The sequence below is a fragment of the Pinus tabuliformis genome, chromosome 8, assembly GCF_031772625.1.
Source record: "Pinus tabuliformis cultivar Carrire ecotype Pingquan chromosome 8, CPIR1, whole genome shotgun sequence".
NCBI lineage: Eukaryota > Viridiplantae > Streptophyta > Pinopsida > Pinales > Pinaceae > Pinus > Pinus tabuliformis.
Window position 1 is genome coordinate 1,390,025,638 of NC_142294.1, and position 15,615 is coordinate 1,390,041,252.

The following is a 15,615-nucleotide window of genomic DNA, read 5'->3' on the forward strand; positions in this document are numbered from 1 at the left end:
TTAAAAATTATTTAGCCCAGAAGACTGAAACTTAGAAGATAATTTGGTGAACAATATTTTAAAACCACTTCTACAGTAAATATAATACCAGTTTCAGAAGACGAACCCAAATGGTAGTGCATGTTCCTAGTCTTTTTTCTAAAAAAAATTCTATACAAGTCATATCCAGAAGGAGCATAAAGCAAATGCTAGAGTAGAAAAAGTACAGTTAGAGAAAATGTAGGTATGAAAAAAGAAGGAAGAAAAGCATACCAGATATTGTGCAACAAGCTCAAGAGCGCGAACAGTATCATTAAGACTAGATAACTGGCATCGATTCTCATGTACTGGCACATCTAATTTATTCACTTCTGCAGATGCATCCTGATGCATATTCTGACTTTCTACTTTCCTGTCAGCTTTTTCAGAAATATCTGAATTTTGACATTCAAAAGCTATAGTTCGTGTTTGCTCACCATGGTAATTTGAAATAGTTGAGTGTAAAGTTTCCAACAATGAAGTAACAAGTGCATCCATACTAAGCAGGTCCTCCGCAAAGGGGCCAAATAGTGCATCCATACTATTCGAATTATTTTCATCTTGAAAGCAAGAAGATAGAATCCAGAAGTCAGCAATTTTTTTCTTCTCTCGAGCTTCACGGATCTTCGCTACTTCTATGACCTGTTCCTCACAACTCACTGAATGGCATCTGTGTCTTTGATCTTCAGTTTTCTCTTCAAGTCCATTCACCTGCTCAATATCGCTTTGACTACCCAAATTATTTCTCCTTTTATTGCTATTGCTTCTGTTATTCTCAGGATCTATTGGACGATACTGAGACAAATTTGATTCTATAGCATACTCGTCCATTTCTACTCCAAATGATTTGCCGCATTTTACCTCATCTATATTGCCACGATTATCATCCTCCCCAACTGAATGAAGCAACAAACTATTATCCAAAATAGCTGCAGTTCCATGAAACTTTTGGCTCATGTCATGTTTAAATCCCCCAATGTCACAGCCTCCACTGGTAAAAGGAACAATAACCTGAGATGGAGCGTGTTCACAGGACAGATTAGAGCAGTGGCCCTCCAGTTGTTTCAGAACTTCATATGGCTTTGGCAAAGTATGTGATGATAAGATTTGTTTGTCTTGAAAGTAACATTCTTCATCAGCATCTCTGTCCAATTCAAATGGTTTTTTTCCATCAAGCAGTTGGCTACAAACACCTTTCATTGTTTCAGGTACATCAGTATCACAATTTTTACCAGTAAGCCAATCAATGTCATCATATAATGTCTCTTCCAAGAAAGGATCAAAATTTTCACCTGCCAGATCTTCAAGGTCCATATAGGACATTTCTGGCATAGTAGGTGACAGTAAGGACTCTGTAGCTTGCACGTAAAGTTCTTCATCGGACTCATTATCAAGCTGTAACATCTTCTTGATATCAAAATCAAATAGAGATTCTGTATCAGCTTGTTCATTAAAGACTACCTCAACCAAGTTACCAGCCCCCTTATCTCTTCTTGTCCCAGCCCGATCACATGATAGTCTGCTTCTAACAAATTCTGGCATTTCTCTATTACCTGTCTGCAGCTTAACATGGCTCTCATCTTCTTGTGATTCATTTTCTTGGTTTGACACATGAACTCGAGAATAATTACCTGACCAATCTTCTTTTGTGCTTTGCTCAAGCTTGGACTCATGCACCTTCTGATCATTGAGTTCCATCACCTCTACAAAATTTGGTTCTGGTGATAAATTTTTTGCGGTTTCACGCTTCCTTTTGTGAATAAGCTTACTTTCCTTTACTTTTGAAGACAAGCCATCACGTGGTGCCCCCTGCTCTACTCTCAAAGCCTCTCTCAAAGCTATTATTTTTTCTTCTATCATTAAATCTGTTTTCTTCTTTTTGTTAAACAAACGTGCAATTGAATCCACGATATTTTCTGGTCTATTCTGCTTCTTCAATGCTTCACTAGTTCCTTTATGGGTAAGAATTTCACTTGCGCTTTTTTGAGCTTTGTTAAGATCACTCCTTTGTTTACAGAGAAAAGGTCTCTTTTCATTGCAATTTATTGCACCCTCTTGTATCCTAGGGCCTTCAGGAAATTCCAGCACTTGAGTACTGACCTGTTCAGCAGTTGCCGATGACCCTCTTGAGACATCCAATCCTCGGTTCTTCTTATGCTTCCTCATTTTTGATGAATCAGAACTAATAACTGCAACCCCACCCTGTGATTCCACCAACCGCCCATCAGAAAAAGATGTGATAGTAGAATGCAACACAGAAGTTTGCACTTGCTTTTCAACAGAACCTCCAAGTGAAGGCTCCAATAGACAACTAATACCTGGATTTGGTCCTTCAGATTCAGATGGCCCACTAGGAGATTCCTTTCCCAGACTACTACTGTTCAAACAAAAATTTCCCTGGATATTGTTCTTGATCCCCACTCGTGCCCTCCTACTAGGCTTTGTAGCAGCAGTTTTGCCAGGTGTTTTACCTTGAGGAAGATTCCTTTTGTCCATACAAGTGACATCAGCCTGCCAAAGGAGATAAGGTAGCTTAGACGTTAAAACATATGTACAAACCAAGTGGAACATTATAATTGTTCACAGAAATAGGCAACAAAGCAGAAAATCCTTGAATAATATCATAGAAGAAATTAATCAAAAATATAGCATTACCAAGTTGTGCAAATATATTTCATTTATAGAAGCATGTTATGGTTGTATAAGTTAATATAGGGCTATATTACAGAATAAAAGTTCTTCCTATGTGAAACATCTCAAATACAATTCACATTCATATTAGGCAAATATACAAAAAAATACAAAGAAAAAACCATCAAATGCTCAAGTTCGAAGACACAACTAGCAACAGAAAATAGCATTTAGGAAATAGAAGCACAACAGAATCAGAGAACAGAAAAGAGCAGTGTCAAAACAAAAAGAGGAACAGAATCAGCAAAAGGAGCTTAGGCAACTGGTCACATGGACTGACCACTTCTAATACTCAAGCTTCAATCACTAACCCAAATACAGTTTGTGGATGATCTAATTCTTATTAGGGATGACTCTACCTTGGCCTCCAATGCCAAAGTCTTCGCAAAAATTTCAGATCACAATGCACAAGAGAGACACAATGTTTACCCAGGGAAAACCCACTTGGGGAAAAGCCTAGCAACCTTCTTCTTAGAGAAATATTCAGTTCAATAGGAGATACATCAAAGACAAGGTCAAGGTCACACTTACCAGCATAGCAAGATGCTTTCCACAACACATCCACGAGATGCCAAGTCCAGCCTCCTTCACTTGTCCACAAAAATCCTCTTTGACCAGCTCAGTCAAGGTCAGCAAGACTGTCCACCAAAAACCCTTATAATCTTCCTTAGCCACCTTGGTAAAGGGATCTACAACATAGATCTAAAATTCTGTCTTAACAGCAAAGATTTGACCCTTTTCCACAGATAGTAGTCACTGAAATTTCGACCTCTTTGCACAGAGAGTAACCATAGATATTTCACCATTTTTCACAGAGAAATCACCACAGGGAACTTGGCCCTTTCACAAAGATTTACCACAAGGAACTCGGCCCTTCTCACAGAGATTATGCCAAAGGGAACTCAGCCTTCTCACAGAGATTATACCACAGGAATTTCAGACTGTCAGAGAAGAAATTCGGACCTGCAATTCGGTTGGCTTCTCCTCTTCTATGTCATAGAAATCTCGGACTTCTTCTTCACTTATTTGGCTGGCTTCTCCTCTTCTGTTTGGCCTTCTAGTCTTGTCCTCCTTCGCTTGAAATTGGAGATCTATATGTCTTGTGTGTGAATCAAAAGATGCCTTTGGAGGGAGGACAAATCACTTATTTATATGCACTGGAAGGGGTTTAATTGGATGTCTATTGGGGCAGAGCCGACTTGATCACATGTAGGCCGACTTTACATCTTGTGGTGTCTAAATTACGAATTTAAAAATTCAATTTCCCACTTTTGAAAAGGCCATGAAGAGCATCCTAAATATATTTTTTCTTTCATCACAAATAAATTTATATTTTATCTTTACAAGTACAAATTGTACAATATACAGAACAACCATAGCTACAAAATTCAACATAATTTTCTCTTCAACCTCCAAAAATGAAAAACTTCCTTCAATCCTCACAGCTGCCATTTCAAACAAACCAACACCCCCTTTTTCTTCTAGCAGAACAATAACCATAATGCTAGTGGGGAACATCATGCAATAGTTGTTGCTCCTGTTGACCTGGGTTGTCATTGATGTCAATATGGCAATATTCTAGATACTAGATGATGATATGAAGCCAAGGGGAAGCAGAGCAGATCCATGAAGAAACAGGAGCAAAGCCATCAAGGAAGCCATTGGAAAGACATTGGAAACCATCGGAAGAGCTCATTGAAAGCTCAGAACAGGAGCAGCCAAGGAGAAGCCAGCGGAAGAGCAGTTAACAGAGGAGCCATATCATGAGATATCGGAGGAAGAGTCCATCGGGAGCCATCAAAGAATCAGAGCTATCGGAGCAGCGCATCGGAGGAGCAAGAAGCCATGAGGAGAAACCAAAGGAAAGCCAAGACAGTCAAGCCATTGGAGAGAATATCGGAAGTCATAGGAGCTATCAGAGCAGAGCTACCAAAGAGGTCATTAGAAGCCACGAGAAACAAAGAGGAACACGCAGCGGAGGAGCATAAACAGCGATATCAAAGGAGTAAGGAGAAAAACAGCGGAGGAGCATAAACAGTGTTAATGGAGGAGTTAACAGTAATATTGCATGAAATATCGAAGAAATATAAGAGGAGTTAACATATCGTAAGCCATAGGAGCGAGAAGCAAAGAGCGGAGAGTCATGACTCTGTGTAAACTGTATCCACGTTCAATGTTAACCGGGTTAAGTCGGGACCGTTAGATTTGAAGAGATCAACAGTGGAGGATTGCTAAGGAATACCACATTGCAAGTTATGAAGGGTTGTCATCCCTGAAACCTCTGATTGCGATTATACATGCAGACCCGTGGCTTCATTATAAATCGCCTATTGAAATATCGCATAGGCAATATCATAAGTCTTAACAGAATACCACATTGAAACAGCGGATTGCGATATACAATTGCGGACCTGATAGTCCTATTATATCGCGTCCGTAGCTATATCGCACGCCGTAAAGCCTTGCCACATGAAAGTGCCGATTGCGATAAGGCTGCAGACCTGACAGGTATATTAATTACGATTTAATATCATGTCGCATCCGTCCCATCAGCAAAAGGGGAATTGGCCATGTTACGTGTTAACCTGCCGATTACAATAGAGTTGTGGACCCGACGGACCTATTATAAACAGTTTAACATAATATCGCATCTAGTATCGGCCTTCGGCCATCGGCAATGTTTTAGGCTCAACTTATAAAAGAACCTCCGAAAGTGGCAATTGCGATAAAAGAATGACGTGGCATGTGGGACCGCCATATGGGTATACCGCATTTATATGGGTTCCATGAGCAATAAGTCTATAATGAAAGAAAATGAAAGACTCTCCGAGTTATATATTTTAAATGAGAAAAACTCATTAAGTCAGCCCCTCCTCCCAAGGAACGTGTCCTTTGGTGATTTGCAAAATTCATATATGTATATATATGAGCTGAGACGCTTCATTTAGTGGATTGATCTTGGGCATCTATATTACAAAGAAATAATAGTTCACGACTCGTGAACTTGCAACCAAAAAAAAAAAAAAACTCTCTGATATTTTTTAATAAGCATCATTTCTATTGTAATTCGGCCCCTCTTCCTCTTGAATGTGTCCTGTGAAGCATTGGTTAATTCGAATAGGCAGAGGAAGCTAAAGCGACCAAAGGATCAGGAAGCCAAAGAAGCAAGCGAGCGTAGAGGAAACTACAGCGACCGAGGAGGGAAGCCAAAAGGTCGAACGAGCGTTGAGGAAGCGGAAGCTCAAGCGAGCAAGGAGAAAGCCAAAGGTCAGGCATATCAGGTGTTATAACAGAGAATTGTTTTGATGTAGTGGGGTTGGCGAACCGGAAGAAAGGAGGAAGCCGTAGGTCTAGCTGAGCAGAAGGAAGTCGTAGGTCCAGCTAAACAGAAGGAAGCCGAAGGTCCAAGAGGACAGGAGGAGGACGAAGGACCAACAATGAATTAATCAGGTACAAAATGCATTCTGAAAAACAATTCTATGTTGCAAATAAATAAAGTTTTATCTGACACCGTTTGAAGGGAGCGGTAGCAAGCACTGGCAGTGAAGCATATGTGAATATATTTCTGGGAAGTAAGAGATTGAAATAGCAGAGAACATTGAGAAGTAGTCACGTCTGAAGCATTTACTGTGACTAATAGAATAGAGGCTTGGAACAGAAAGTTGGTTCTTATGCAGAGTTTAGTGAAGCTAACAGTGGACTCACTAAAGTTGTTTGGATACATTATCTGAGGTCATGAAGGCTATTGGAGACTCTATGTGGGCAGTATAAAGAGTTGTAAACACTCCTTCATAAGAGGATGAGTTGTCATTAATGTTGTATCATGGAGACTACAATGAAGCTATGAACAAACAGAACTCAGTAGAGAAGAGTTCTGAGAGCAGAACATTACTATCAAATGTGCCTTGATAAGATTGGGTCAAAACCTTTGGGGCTGGTGCCCCAGAAGTAAGTAGGATTGGAGTCCTTGGGGCTATTGCCTCAGAAGTAAGAAGGATAGGAGTCCTTGGCGTTGATGCCTCAGAAGTAAGAGGGATAGGAGTCCTTGGGGTTGATGCCTCAAAAGTAAGAAGGATAGAAGCCCTTGGGAGTTGGTGCTCCTAAGTCCAAGATTGGTGCCTTGGCGAAATAGAGTTGGAGCTCTGGAGGTTGGAGCCTCACAAAGTCCAAGTTGGTGCTTGGCAACTGATTGCAACCACTTTATATATTGTATCTATTTTACTGCACAGTTTATATTAATAAAAGCATTTATTCTTGTTGTTCATCTTGTGTTCTATATATATATGTTTTAACTGGTAAAACAATAGTCGGAAAAAGAAATATTGATTCACCCCCCCTCAACATTTCCAACAATTGGTATCAGAGCTAGTACCTTCACTCAAAGCTTAACAGCTTGAAGGTTGATCTTTAGAACACAAATGGCGAAGTGAAGGAAGAAAATTTCCAATCCTCCTAAGGATATGTCTCCCTCTACTGCTAAAATAGAAGGCAATCAATTTGAGGAGGCTCCAAGGCTCAATGGGAACTTTAATATATGGGTCGCAAAAATGAGGAATTTCTTACAGACTCAAGGCATTGAAATCTGGAAATCAGTGATTGATGATAGCAGGATGGATAGAGAATCCAAGGAGTACAATGCAAAAGCAATGAAGGCAATCTTGAATGGGCTACTTGATTCTGTAAAGAACAATCTAGGAAAATATTCATCAGCAAAGGGTATATGGGACAAACTTCATGACCTTCACTCCAAAGGGGCATTGACCATGACCATCAATCAAGAAGATGATAGAAATCAAGAAGGAAATCCAGAACCCATCATAGAAGCTAAACATGAGAATGATGTCATCAAGACCAAAGCAGCCCTAAAAGATGAAGAGAATGAAAAAGATTTTGTAGAAGAACTCCTCGCTCAACTTATCACTGCCATGGAAGACATTAACAATTTGAAAAAGGAAAATGAGGATTAAGAAGATAGCACTAATTGGTGACCAAGATCAAACAAGGAAGAAAGTTGACCTCATCAAGCTTCAAGTACAAGAAAGGAATGAAGAGCTTGCCAAGCTTAAGAAGGAATTTCATCAAAGTAAAAGAAAGCTTCATGAAGAAGTCATATCCCTGACAAATGAGTTGAATAAAGCAAAGAATCAGGAAGATACCTTGTCAAGTCAACTTGAACAAAGGCACAAGAGCTTGAACAAACTTGAAGAAGAGATTGGTCAGTACAAGGTAGAGGTCTCCTCTCTCAAGTCTCAACTACAAGAAGCAAGGAAACAAGCACAAGGAGCTGAAGAGACCATGGAAGCATTGGAAGCCATAGCAGGACAAGTTGATGAAGCAGGAAAGGAAAGAAACACCATGATCTGTCAACTGAAAGCAAAGGATGAAGAAATCTTCAAATTAAAATCTAGCATTAAGCCTCTCAAGGCTGAAACATGTAAATCCGCAAGGATCAAGGAAGAAATGGAGAGCAGTCAAGTAAAGAATGAAGAAATCTTCAAAATGAAGTCAAATATCATCTCCCTTAAAATAGAAGAAGATCAAGCTACTCATATCAAGGAAGAAACTGGGAAACAACTTGCTAAGAAGAATAACGAGTGTGAAAGATTGGAAGAAGAGATTTTCTTCCTCAGAACAAAGGTTGAAGGGATGAACAAAATCTTGAAGAGCTCTCAAGCCTTGGATGACATGTTCAGCTATCACAGATGTCCATTTCATAAATCAGGTCTCAGGTATGCAGATGTATCCTGAAACAAGAATTATAATGCTTCAAACAAAAGGGATGTGAAGAAGCCAGAAAGAAATGGTCATGCTCCCAGTTCCAGCAAAGGCAAGGAGAAAAATCAAGGCTACAATTGAAGAAATCTTGTTCCAAGAAGAAATCCTGCTCCAAGAAGAAATGTAGATGATGTCGAAGATGCGAGAGGCAATGGTTATCATCAAAGGATCTCAAGGCAGAAAGGCTTCAGAAGTACATCAAGGAAAGCTCCATCTCCCAAGGTACCAAAGTTCATTTTTTGGTTATTGTTATTCTTGTACAAACTTTGGTCACATGCCAAAAGACTGTAAAGCATATCATAAAGATAGATGTTATGTTCCCCAACCATCTCATAGAGATAGATATATTGGTCCCCAACCATCTCATAGAGATAGATATTATGGTCCCCAACAATCTCCAAGAAACAATTTTGTAGGAAGAAATCATGAATTCTTATTCATGAACAATGTAGAATGCTTAAAGTGTCATAGCATTGGTCACATGGCACGTGATTGTAACTTAACTTAGGCTCTTACACAAGCTAGAACCATGCAAAAGAAGAAAGTTACACAAATATGGAGAAGGAAGCAAATACAATCCGAAAGTCCCTTGAACTCTCCAGCCAACAGCATATGTCATTGGCTTGAATTTTGACAATCTAAGCATTTGATGGGAAGACTTTGCCAAAAGGAATGATGCATACAGTTAGGGGGAGCCTGTGATTCTTGATCATTATTGCAGACGCTATTAGTGAAAAGGTCCCTATGAAATCCTTGATTGAGCCATATTAACAACCATTCTATGATAAAGATCATTTCTCAGGGGTACTCCATTGAAGAATATGATCCTGTAACCACTCTTTGGACTGTTGTTAACTATGCTTTCCACTTAATCTCTAAGTAGTATTTGGAACAACAGAGAAGGGCATCTAATACTCAAGAAATAGGGCAAACATCTATGGTTGTCTTAACTCAGGGATTTAATGCGAGAACAGGGAAAATCTGGACACTAATAGAGGCAATCTTCAAACAAATAGATACATCTGGAATAGAGTTTGAAGTAAGAGCAGCTGGCAGTGTATAACAAAACTGAAGCATTGCATGTAGATGCAAATCAGCAATTGTATTTTAAAAAACATTCACAAATTGGATATCTAAATCTGCAGCAGACATAACATGCAAAGATATGTACAAGAACACAAGGAAAGATGGCTCATAGAAAGGACAATGTTCTGCAGTCAAATATAACTTAAGCCGATACAGATCACTTAGAAAAGATAGCAACAGTGTGGCACAACCTCTCACCATTTCATCCAAATGAAATGATGTTGAATACTAGATGGCAGTGACTTAAGGAGAAGCACAGGGACACAAAGGAACTCAAATCTGAAGAAAGACAGCAAGAAAGATAATCTCAGTGGCGATTCGGACTATGAAGGTCTCTCAATTCTACCTATGGAGACGGCAATATGGATTGAAGCATGGAAGCCTGGACTTGGACACTTGGTGTATGGCTACTTGCAATCTGATTGAAAGCATTGAAGTAGAGCATCATTAAGCATTGTTGAAGCCATGATAAAGTAGTTCTGAGACATGAAGAGGGAATAATGTGCTAATTGATGATAAAGCATCAATCCTTCTATCTTGAGTAAAAATGAGAGCAATATGACAGGGGGTGTAACAGACCCATGAAGATCTACCATTCATAAAGAATAGAAGCAGTTTGATAGGGGGAGTCTCAGAGCACTCCTTTGCCATTGATGTCAAAGGGGGAGAGAAGAAGAATATTGCCATCAATAACAAAGGGGGAGATTGTTGACCTAGGTTGTCATTGATGTCAATATGGCAATATTCTAGATACTAGATGATGATATGAAGCCAAGGGGAAGCAGAGAAAATCCATGAAGAAACAGGAGCAAAGCCATCAGGGAAGCCATTGGAAAGACATTGGAAACCATCAAAAGAGCTCATTGAAAGCTCAGAACAAGAGCAGCCAAGAAGAAGCCAACGGAAGAGCAGTTAACAGAGGAGCCATATCATGAGATATTGAAGGAAGAGTCCATCAAGAGCCATCAAAGAATCAGAGCTATCGGAGCAGCGCATCAGAGGAGCAAGAAGCCATGAGGGGAAACCAGAGGAAAGGCAAGACAGTCAAGCCATTGGAGAGAATATCGGAAGCCATAAGAGCTATCAGAGCAGAGCTACCAAAGAGGTCATTAGAAGCCACGAGAAACAAAGAGGAACACGCAGTGGAGGAGCATAAATAGCGGTATCAAAGGAGTAAGGAGGAAAACAGCAGAGGAGCATAAACAGTGTTAACAGAGGAGTTAACAGTAATATCGCATGAAATATCGAAGAAATATAAGAGGAGTTAACATATCGTAAGCCATAGGAGCGAGAAGCAAAGAGCGGAGAGTCATGACTCTGTGTATCTGCGTTCAATGTTAACCGGGTTAAGTCGGGACCATTAGATCTGAAGAGATCAATGGTGGAGGATTGCTAAGGAATACCGCATCGCAAGTTATGAAGGGTTGTCATCCCCGAAACCTCTGATTGCGATAATACATGCGGACCCGCGGCTTCATTATAAACCGCCTATTGAAATATCGCATCCGCAATATCATAAGTCTTAACGGAATGCCACATTGAAACAGCCGATTGCGATATACAATTGCGGACCCGATGGTCCTATTATATCGCGCCTATTGTAATATCGCGTCCGTCGCTATATCACAAGCTATAAAGCCTTGCCACATGAAAGCGCCGATTGCGATAAGGCTGCGGACCCAACGGGTATATTAATTACGATTTAATATCATGTCGCATCCGTCCCATCGGCAGAAGGGGAATTGGCCATGTTATGTGTTAACCCGCCGATTGTGATAGAGATGTGGACCCGACGGACCTATTATAAACAATTTAATATAATATTGCATCTGGTATCGGCCTTCGGCAATGTTTTAGGCTCAACTTATAGAAGAACCTCCGAAAGTGACAATTGCGATAAAAGGATGGCGTGGCATGTGGTACCGCCATATGGATATACTGCGTTTATATGGGTTTCGTGAACAATAAGTCTATAATGAAAGACTCTCCGAGTTATATATTTTAAATGAGAAAAACTCATAAGTCGGCCCCTCCTCCCAAGGAACGTGTCCTTTGGTGATTTGCAAAAGTCATATATATATATATATATATATATATATATATGAGTTGATACGCTTCATTTAGTGGATTGATCTCGAGCATCTATATTACGAAGAAATAATAGTTCACGACTCGTGAACTTGAAAAAAAAAGAACCTCTCTGATACTTTTTAATAAGCATCATTTCTATTGTAATTTGGCCCCTCTTCCTCTTGAATGTGTCCTGTGAAGCATTGGTTAATTCGAATAGGCAGAGGAAGCTAAAGCAACCAAAGGATCGGGAAGCCGAAGAAGCAAGCAAGCACAGAGGAAACTACAGCAACCGAGGAGGGAAGCCAAAAAGTCAAACGAGCGTTGAGGAAGCGGAAGCTCAAGCGAGCAAGGAGAAATCAAAAGGTCAAGTATATCGGGTGTTATAACAGAGAATTGTTTTGATGTAGTGGGGTTGGCGAACCGGAAGAAAGGAGGAAGTCGTAGGTCCAACTGAGCAGAAGGAAGTCGTAGGTCCAGCTGAACAGAAGGAAGCTGAAGGTCTAGCAGGACAGAAGGAGGACGAAGGACCAGCAATGAATTAATCAGGTACAAAATGCATTCTGAAGAACAATTCTGTGTTGCAAATAAATAGAGTTTTATCTGACACCGTTTGAAGGGAGCAGTAGCAAGCACTGGCAATGAAGCATATGTGAATATATTTCTGGGAAGTAAGAGATTGAAATAGCATAGAACATTGAGAAGCAGTCACGCCTGAAGCATTTACTGTGACTGATAGAACAGAGGCTTGGAACAGAAAGTTGGTTCTTATGCAGAGCTTAGTGCAGCTGACAGTGGACTCACTAAAGCTGTATGGAGACATTATTTGAGGTCATGAAGGTTATTGGAGACTCCTTCATAAGAGGATTAGTTGTCATTAATGTTGTATCATGGAGACTACAGTGAAGCTATGAACAGACAGAACTCAGTAGAGAAGAGTTCTGAGAGCAGAACATTACTATCAAATGTGCCTTGACAAGATTGGGTCAGAACCTTTGGGGCTGGTGCCCCAGGTAAGTAGGATTGGAGTCCTTCGGGTTGCTGCCCCAAAAGTAAGTAGGATTGGAGTCCTTGGAGTTGTTGCCTCAGAAGTAAGTAGGATTGGAGTCCTTGGGGCTGTTGCCTCAGAAGTAAGAATGATAGGAGTCCTTGGGGTTGATGCCTCAGAAGTAAGAGGAATAGGAGTCCTTGGGGTTGATGCCTCAGAAGTAAGAAGGATAGAAGTCCTTGGGAGTTGGTGCTCCTAAGTCCAAGATTGGTGCCTTGGCGAAATAGAGTTGGAGCTCTGGAGGTTGGAGCCTCACAAAGTCCAAGTTGGTGCCTGGCAACTGATTGCAACCACTTATATATTGTATCTATTTTACTGCACAGTTTATATTAACAAAAGCATTTATTCTTGTTGTTCATCTTGTGTTCTGTATATATATGTTTTAACTGGCAAAACAATAGTCGAAAAAAGAAATATTGATTCACCCCCCCAATATTTCCTACAGCTCCCACTTACTAGATCATAGGTAAAAAAAAAACAGTTAAGTGCCACTGCTTAAGTAAATTTTACTTCTCCTAGTGTAGCAGCAATCTTCCATAGTTCTAAAATTATCTTTGTTGGAGATAATTTTATTGATGTCTTCACATCACTTGTAGGCGAATTGTTTTCATTTTTGTTTCCTGAGATGAAAAGCTTCTCATTCTTATGGACCAAATCTTTCTCCTCCATAGCATATGTTATCCCAAGATAATTTGAAGCACCGCAAATTGCAGCAAAATTGTAGACATTGAGTACAACATCAATCCCATAACAAAATTTGGCACATAGTTCAAGGGCATGAGGCCCTCCTAGAAAATCAACAGCCTTCGCTACTAAATTCTGTAAACAATGGCTCTTACATAAAACAACATTTTCCCTATTTATTTATGTTGCCACATACCTTTTTCCATGCTTTTTATGATGCTTCTTACAACCAGTATGTTTTATATTCCCTCCCTTTATAAGACTGCCATCAAATTCAAGAGAATTTGCTGCTGCGATCAGATTTTCTTTGGGATCTTTGTCACCAGTCTTTGACCTATTTTTGCCAACTGTCTGTTCCATATTTGTGCAATCCCTGATTTGAGGGTGAAGCTCCAATGTGACTTCAGCTAGTTTGTCATGTGTAGTTCTAATGAGCTTTTCCCTAAGTGTAGATTCAGGGACAAAATATATCTGATCTTCATAGAAGATGATCTCATCTTCTACCTTGTACCTATCATCATGGATGAGTCCGTCCAACAATTCGCAGGCAAACTTATTTTTGGAGTACTCTACTAAGAGGTGGGCTCTCCAATCTCTCAAGAATGTGCATATGTCATGTTCAACATCCTCTTTGCATTCCAGCTCATAAATTTGTAAGCTGCTATTTGGCGATCTGGAACTTGCATTCCTACAAGCTGCCCCATGCACATTACTCTGCCCTGCCTAGGTATGACCTCATTTGCTTAGTTGTTACAACTCGGGGGCCACCATTGGTCATGCCTCTTAGTACTACCTTGCTTCCATTTGGGTCTCAGAATTCCATTTCCATCACTTAGTAGTTCATTGCAAATCTCCCTAATGAGTACAACCATTGTAGTCCCAGCACCACATTAGTATTTGCCAATTCTATCAAATAAAAATCATTAGTAAGTGTATACTTGTCTAATGTGATGCTCAAACGCGGAACTACCTGTGTGCATGTCATATGATATCTATCAACTGCCCTCACTTTGAAACCTTCAAATTCTTGGGTAGGGAAGCCTCTCTTTACCACCATGACTACATCAATGAAGTTGTAAGTTGCTCCAAAATCAATAAATTCTATGATTCGTTGTCCTCATATAACACCCTTGATTTTGAAGGTGTGAGATTTAGGGCAAATCTCCCTAATGAGTACAACCATTGTAGTCCCAGCACCACATTAGTATTTGCCAATTCTATCACATAAAAATCATTAGTAAGTGTATACTTGTCTAATGTGATGCTCAAACGCGGAACTACCTGTGTGCATGTCATATGATATCTATCAACTGCCCTCACTTTGAAACCTTCAAATTCTTGGGTAGGGAAGCCTCTCTTTACCACCATGACTGCATCAATGAAGTTGTAAGTTTCTCCAAAATCAATAAATGCTATGATTCGTTGTCCTCATATAACACCCTTGATTTTGAAGGTGTGAGATTTAGGGCAAATCTCCCTAATGAGTACAACCAGTGTAGTCCCAGCACCACATTAGTATTTGCCAATTCTATCACATAAAAATCATTAGTAAGTGTATACTTGTCTAATGTGATGCTCAAACGCGGAACTACCTGTGTGCATATCATATGATATCTATCAATTGCCCTCACTTTGAAACCTTCAAATTCTTGGGCAGGGAAGCCTCTCTTTACCACCATGACTGCATCAATGAAGTTGTAAGTTGCTCCAAAATCAATAAATGCTATGATTTGTTGTCCTCATATAACACCCTTGATTTTGAAGGTGTGAGATTTAGGGCCTCCTGAGAGAGTGGCAATGCTACCACCTTCAATTCTCAAATGTGGTTGCTTATCTCCCTTAGCCTCTTCCAGGGATGGTGCTTCTTCAGAAATGCTAGGCTCCTTGCTTGATGCCCATGTTGTATCATTTTCATTGTCACTATCGGACACTACCTCAATGTAGTGAATTTTTTCCTTTCCCAAACATCGGTGACCAGGTTCCCATGCCTCTTTGCAAGTGAAATATAGCTTCTTCCTTCTAAGATTATTTCAAGTTTCTTCATCCAAACAATCCTTCTTGGTCTCATCCTTCTAAGATGTCTTCATGTCCTCCTCCATCAAAGAGATTTGTGGTATGGGTGGAGTTTTCACTTTTGGTGTTGCAACTCCCATATCTTGAGTCTTCGTGATGGTCTCTTGCAAGGTAGTGGTCCTGAAGGGCTTGACCCAGCCATGTAGGGGTTCGGCTAACCCTTCTGTGAA

At 40.1% G+C, this 15,615-nt stretch overlaps 1 protein-coding gene across 6 annotated transcripts in view; it reads right to left on the reverse strand.

The window, feature by feature from the left end:
- LOC149240743 (uncharacterized) overlaps positions 1 to 15,615 on the reverse strand; it is an 80,678-nt gene that overhangs the window by 21,423 nt on the left and 43,640 nt on the right. For all 6 annotated transcript variants that reach the window (XR_016246542.1, XM_089373797.1, XM_089373796.1 and 3 more), the window contains exon 5: positions 253 to 2,529. Coding sequence is in view for 5 of the 6 variants with exons in the window: in XM_089373797.1 (XP_089229923.1) it covers positions 253 to 2,529 (2,277 nt within the window). In the remaining variant the exon portion in view is untranslated. The remainder of the gene's footprint in view (positions 1 to 252; positions 2,530 to 15,615) is intronic.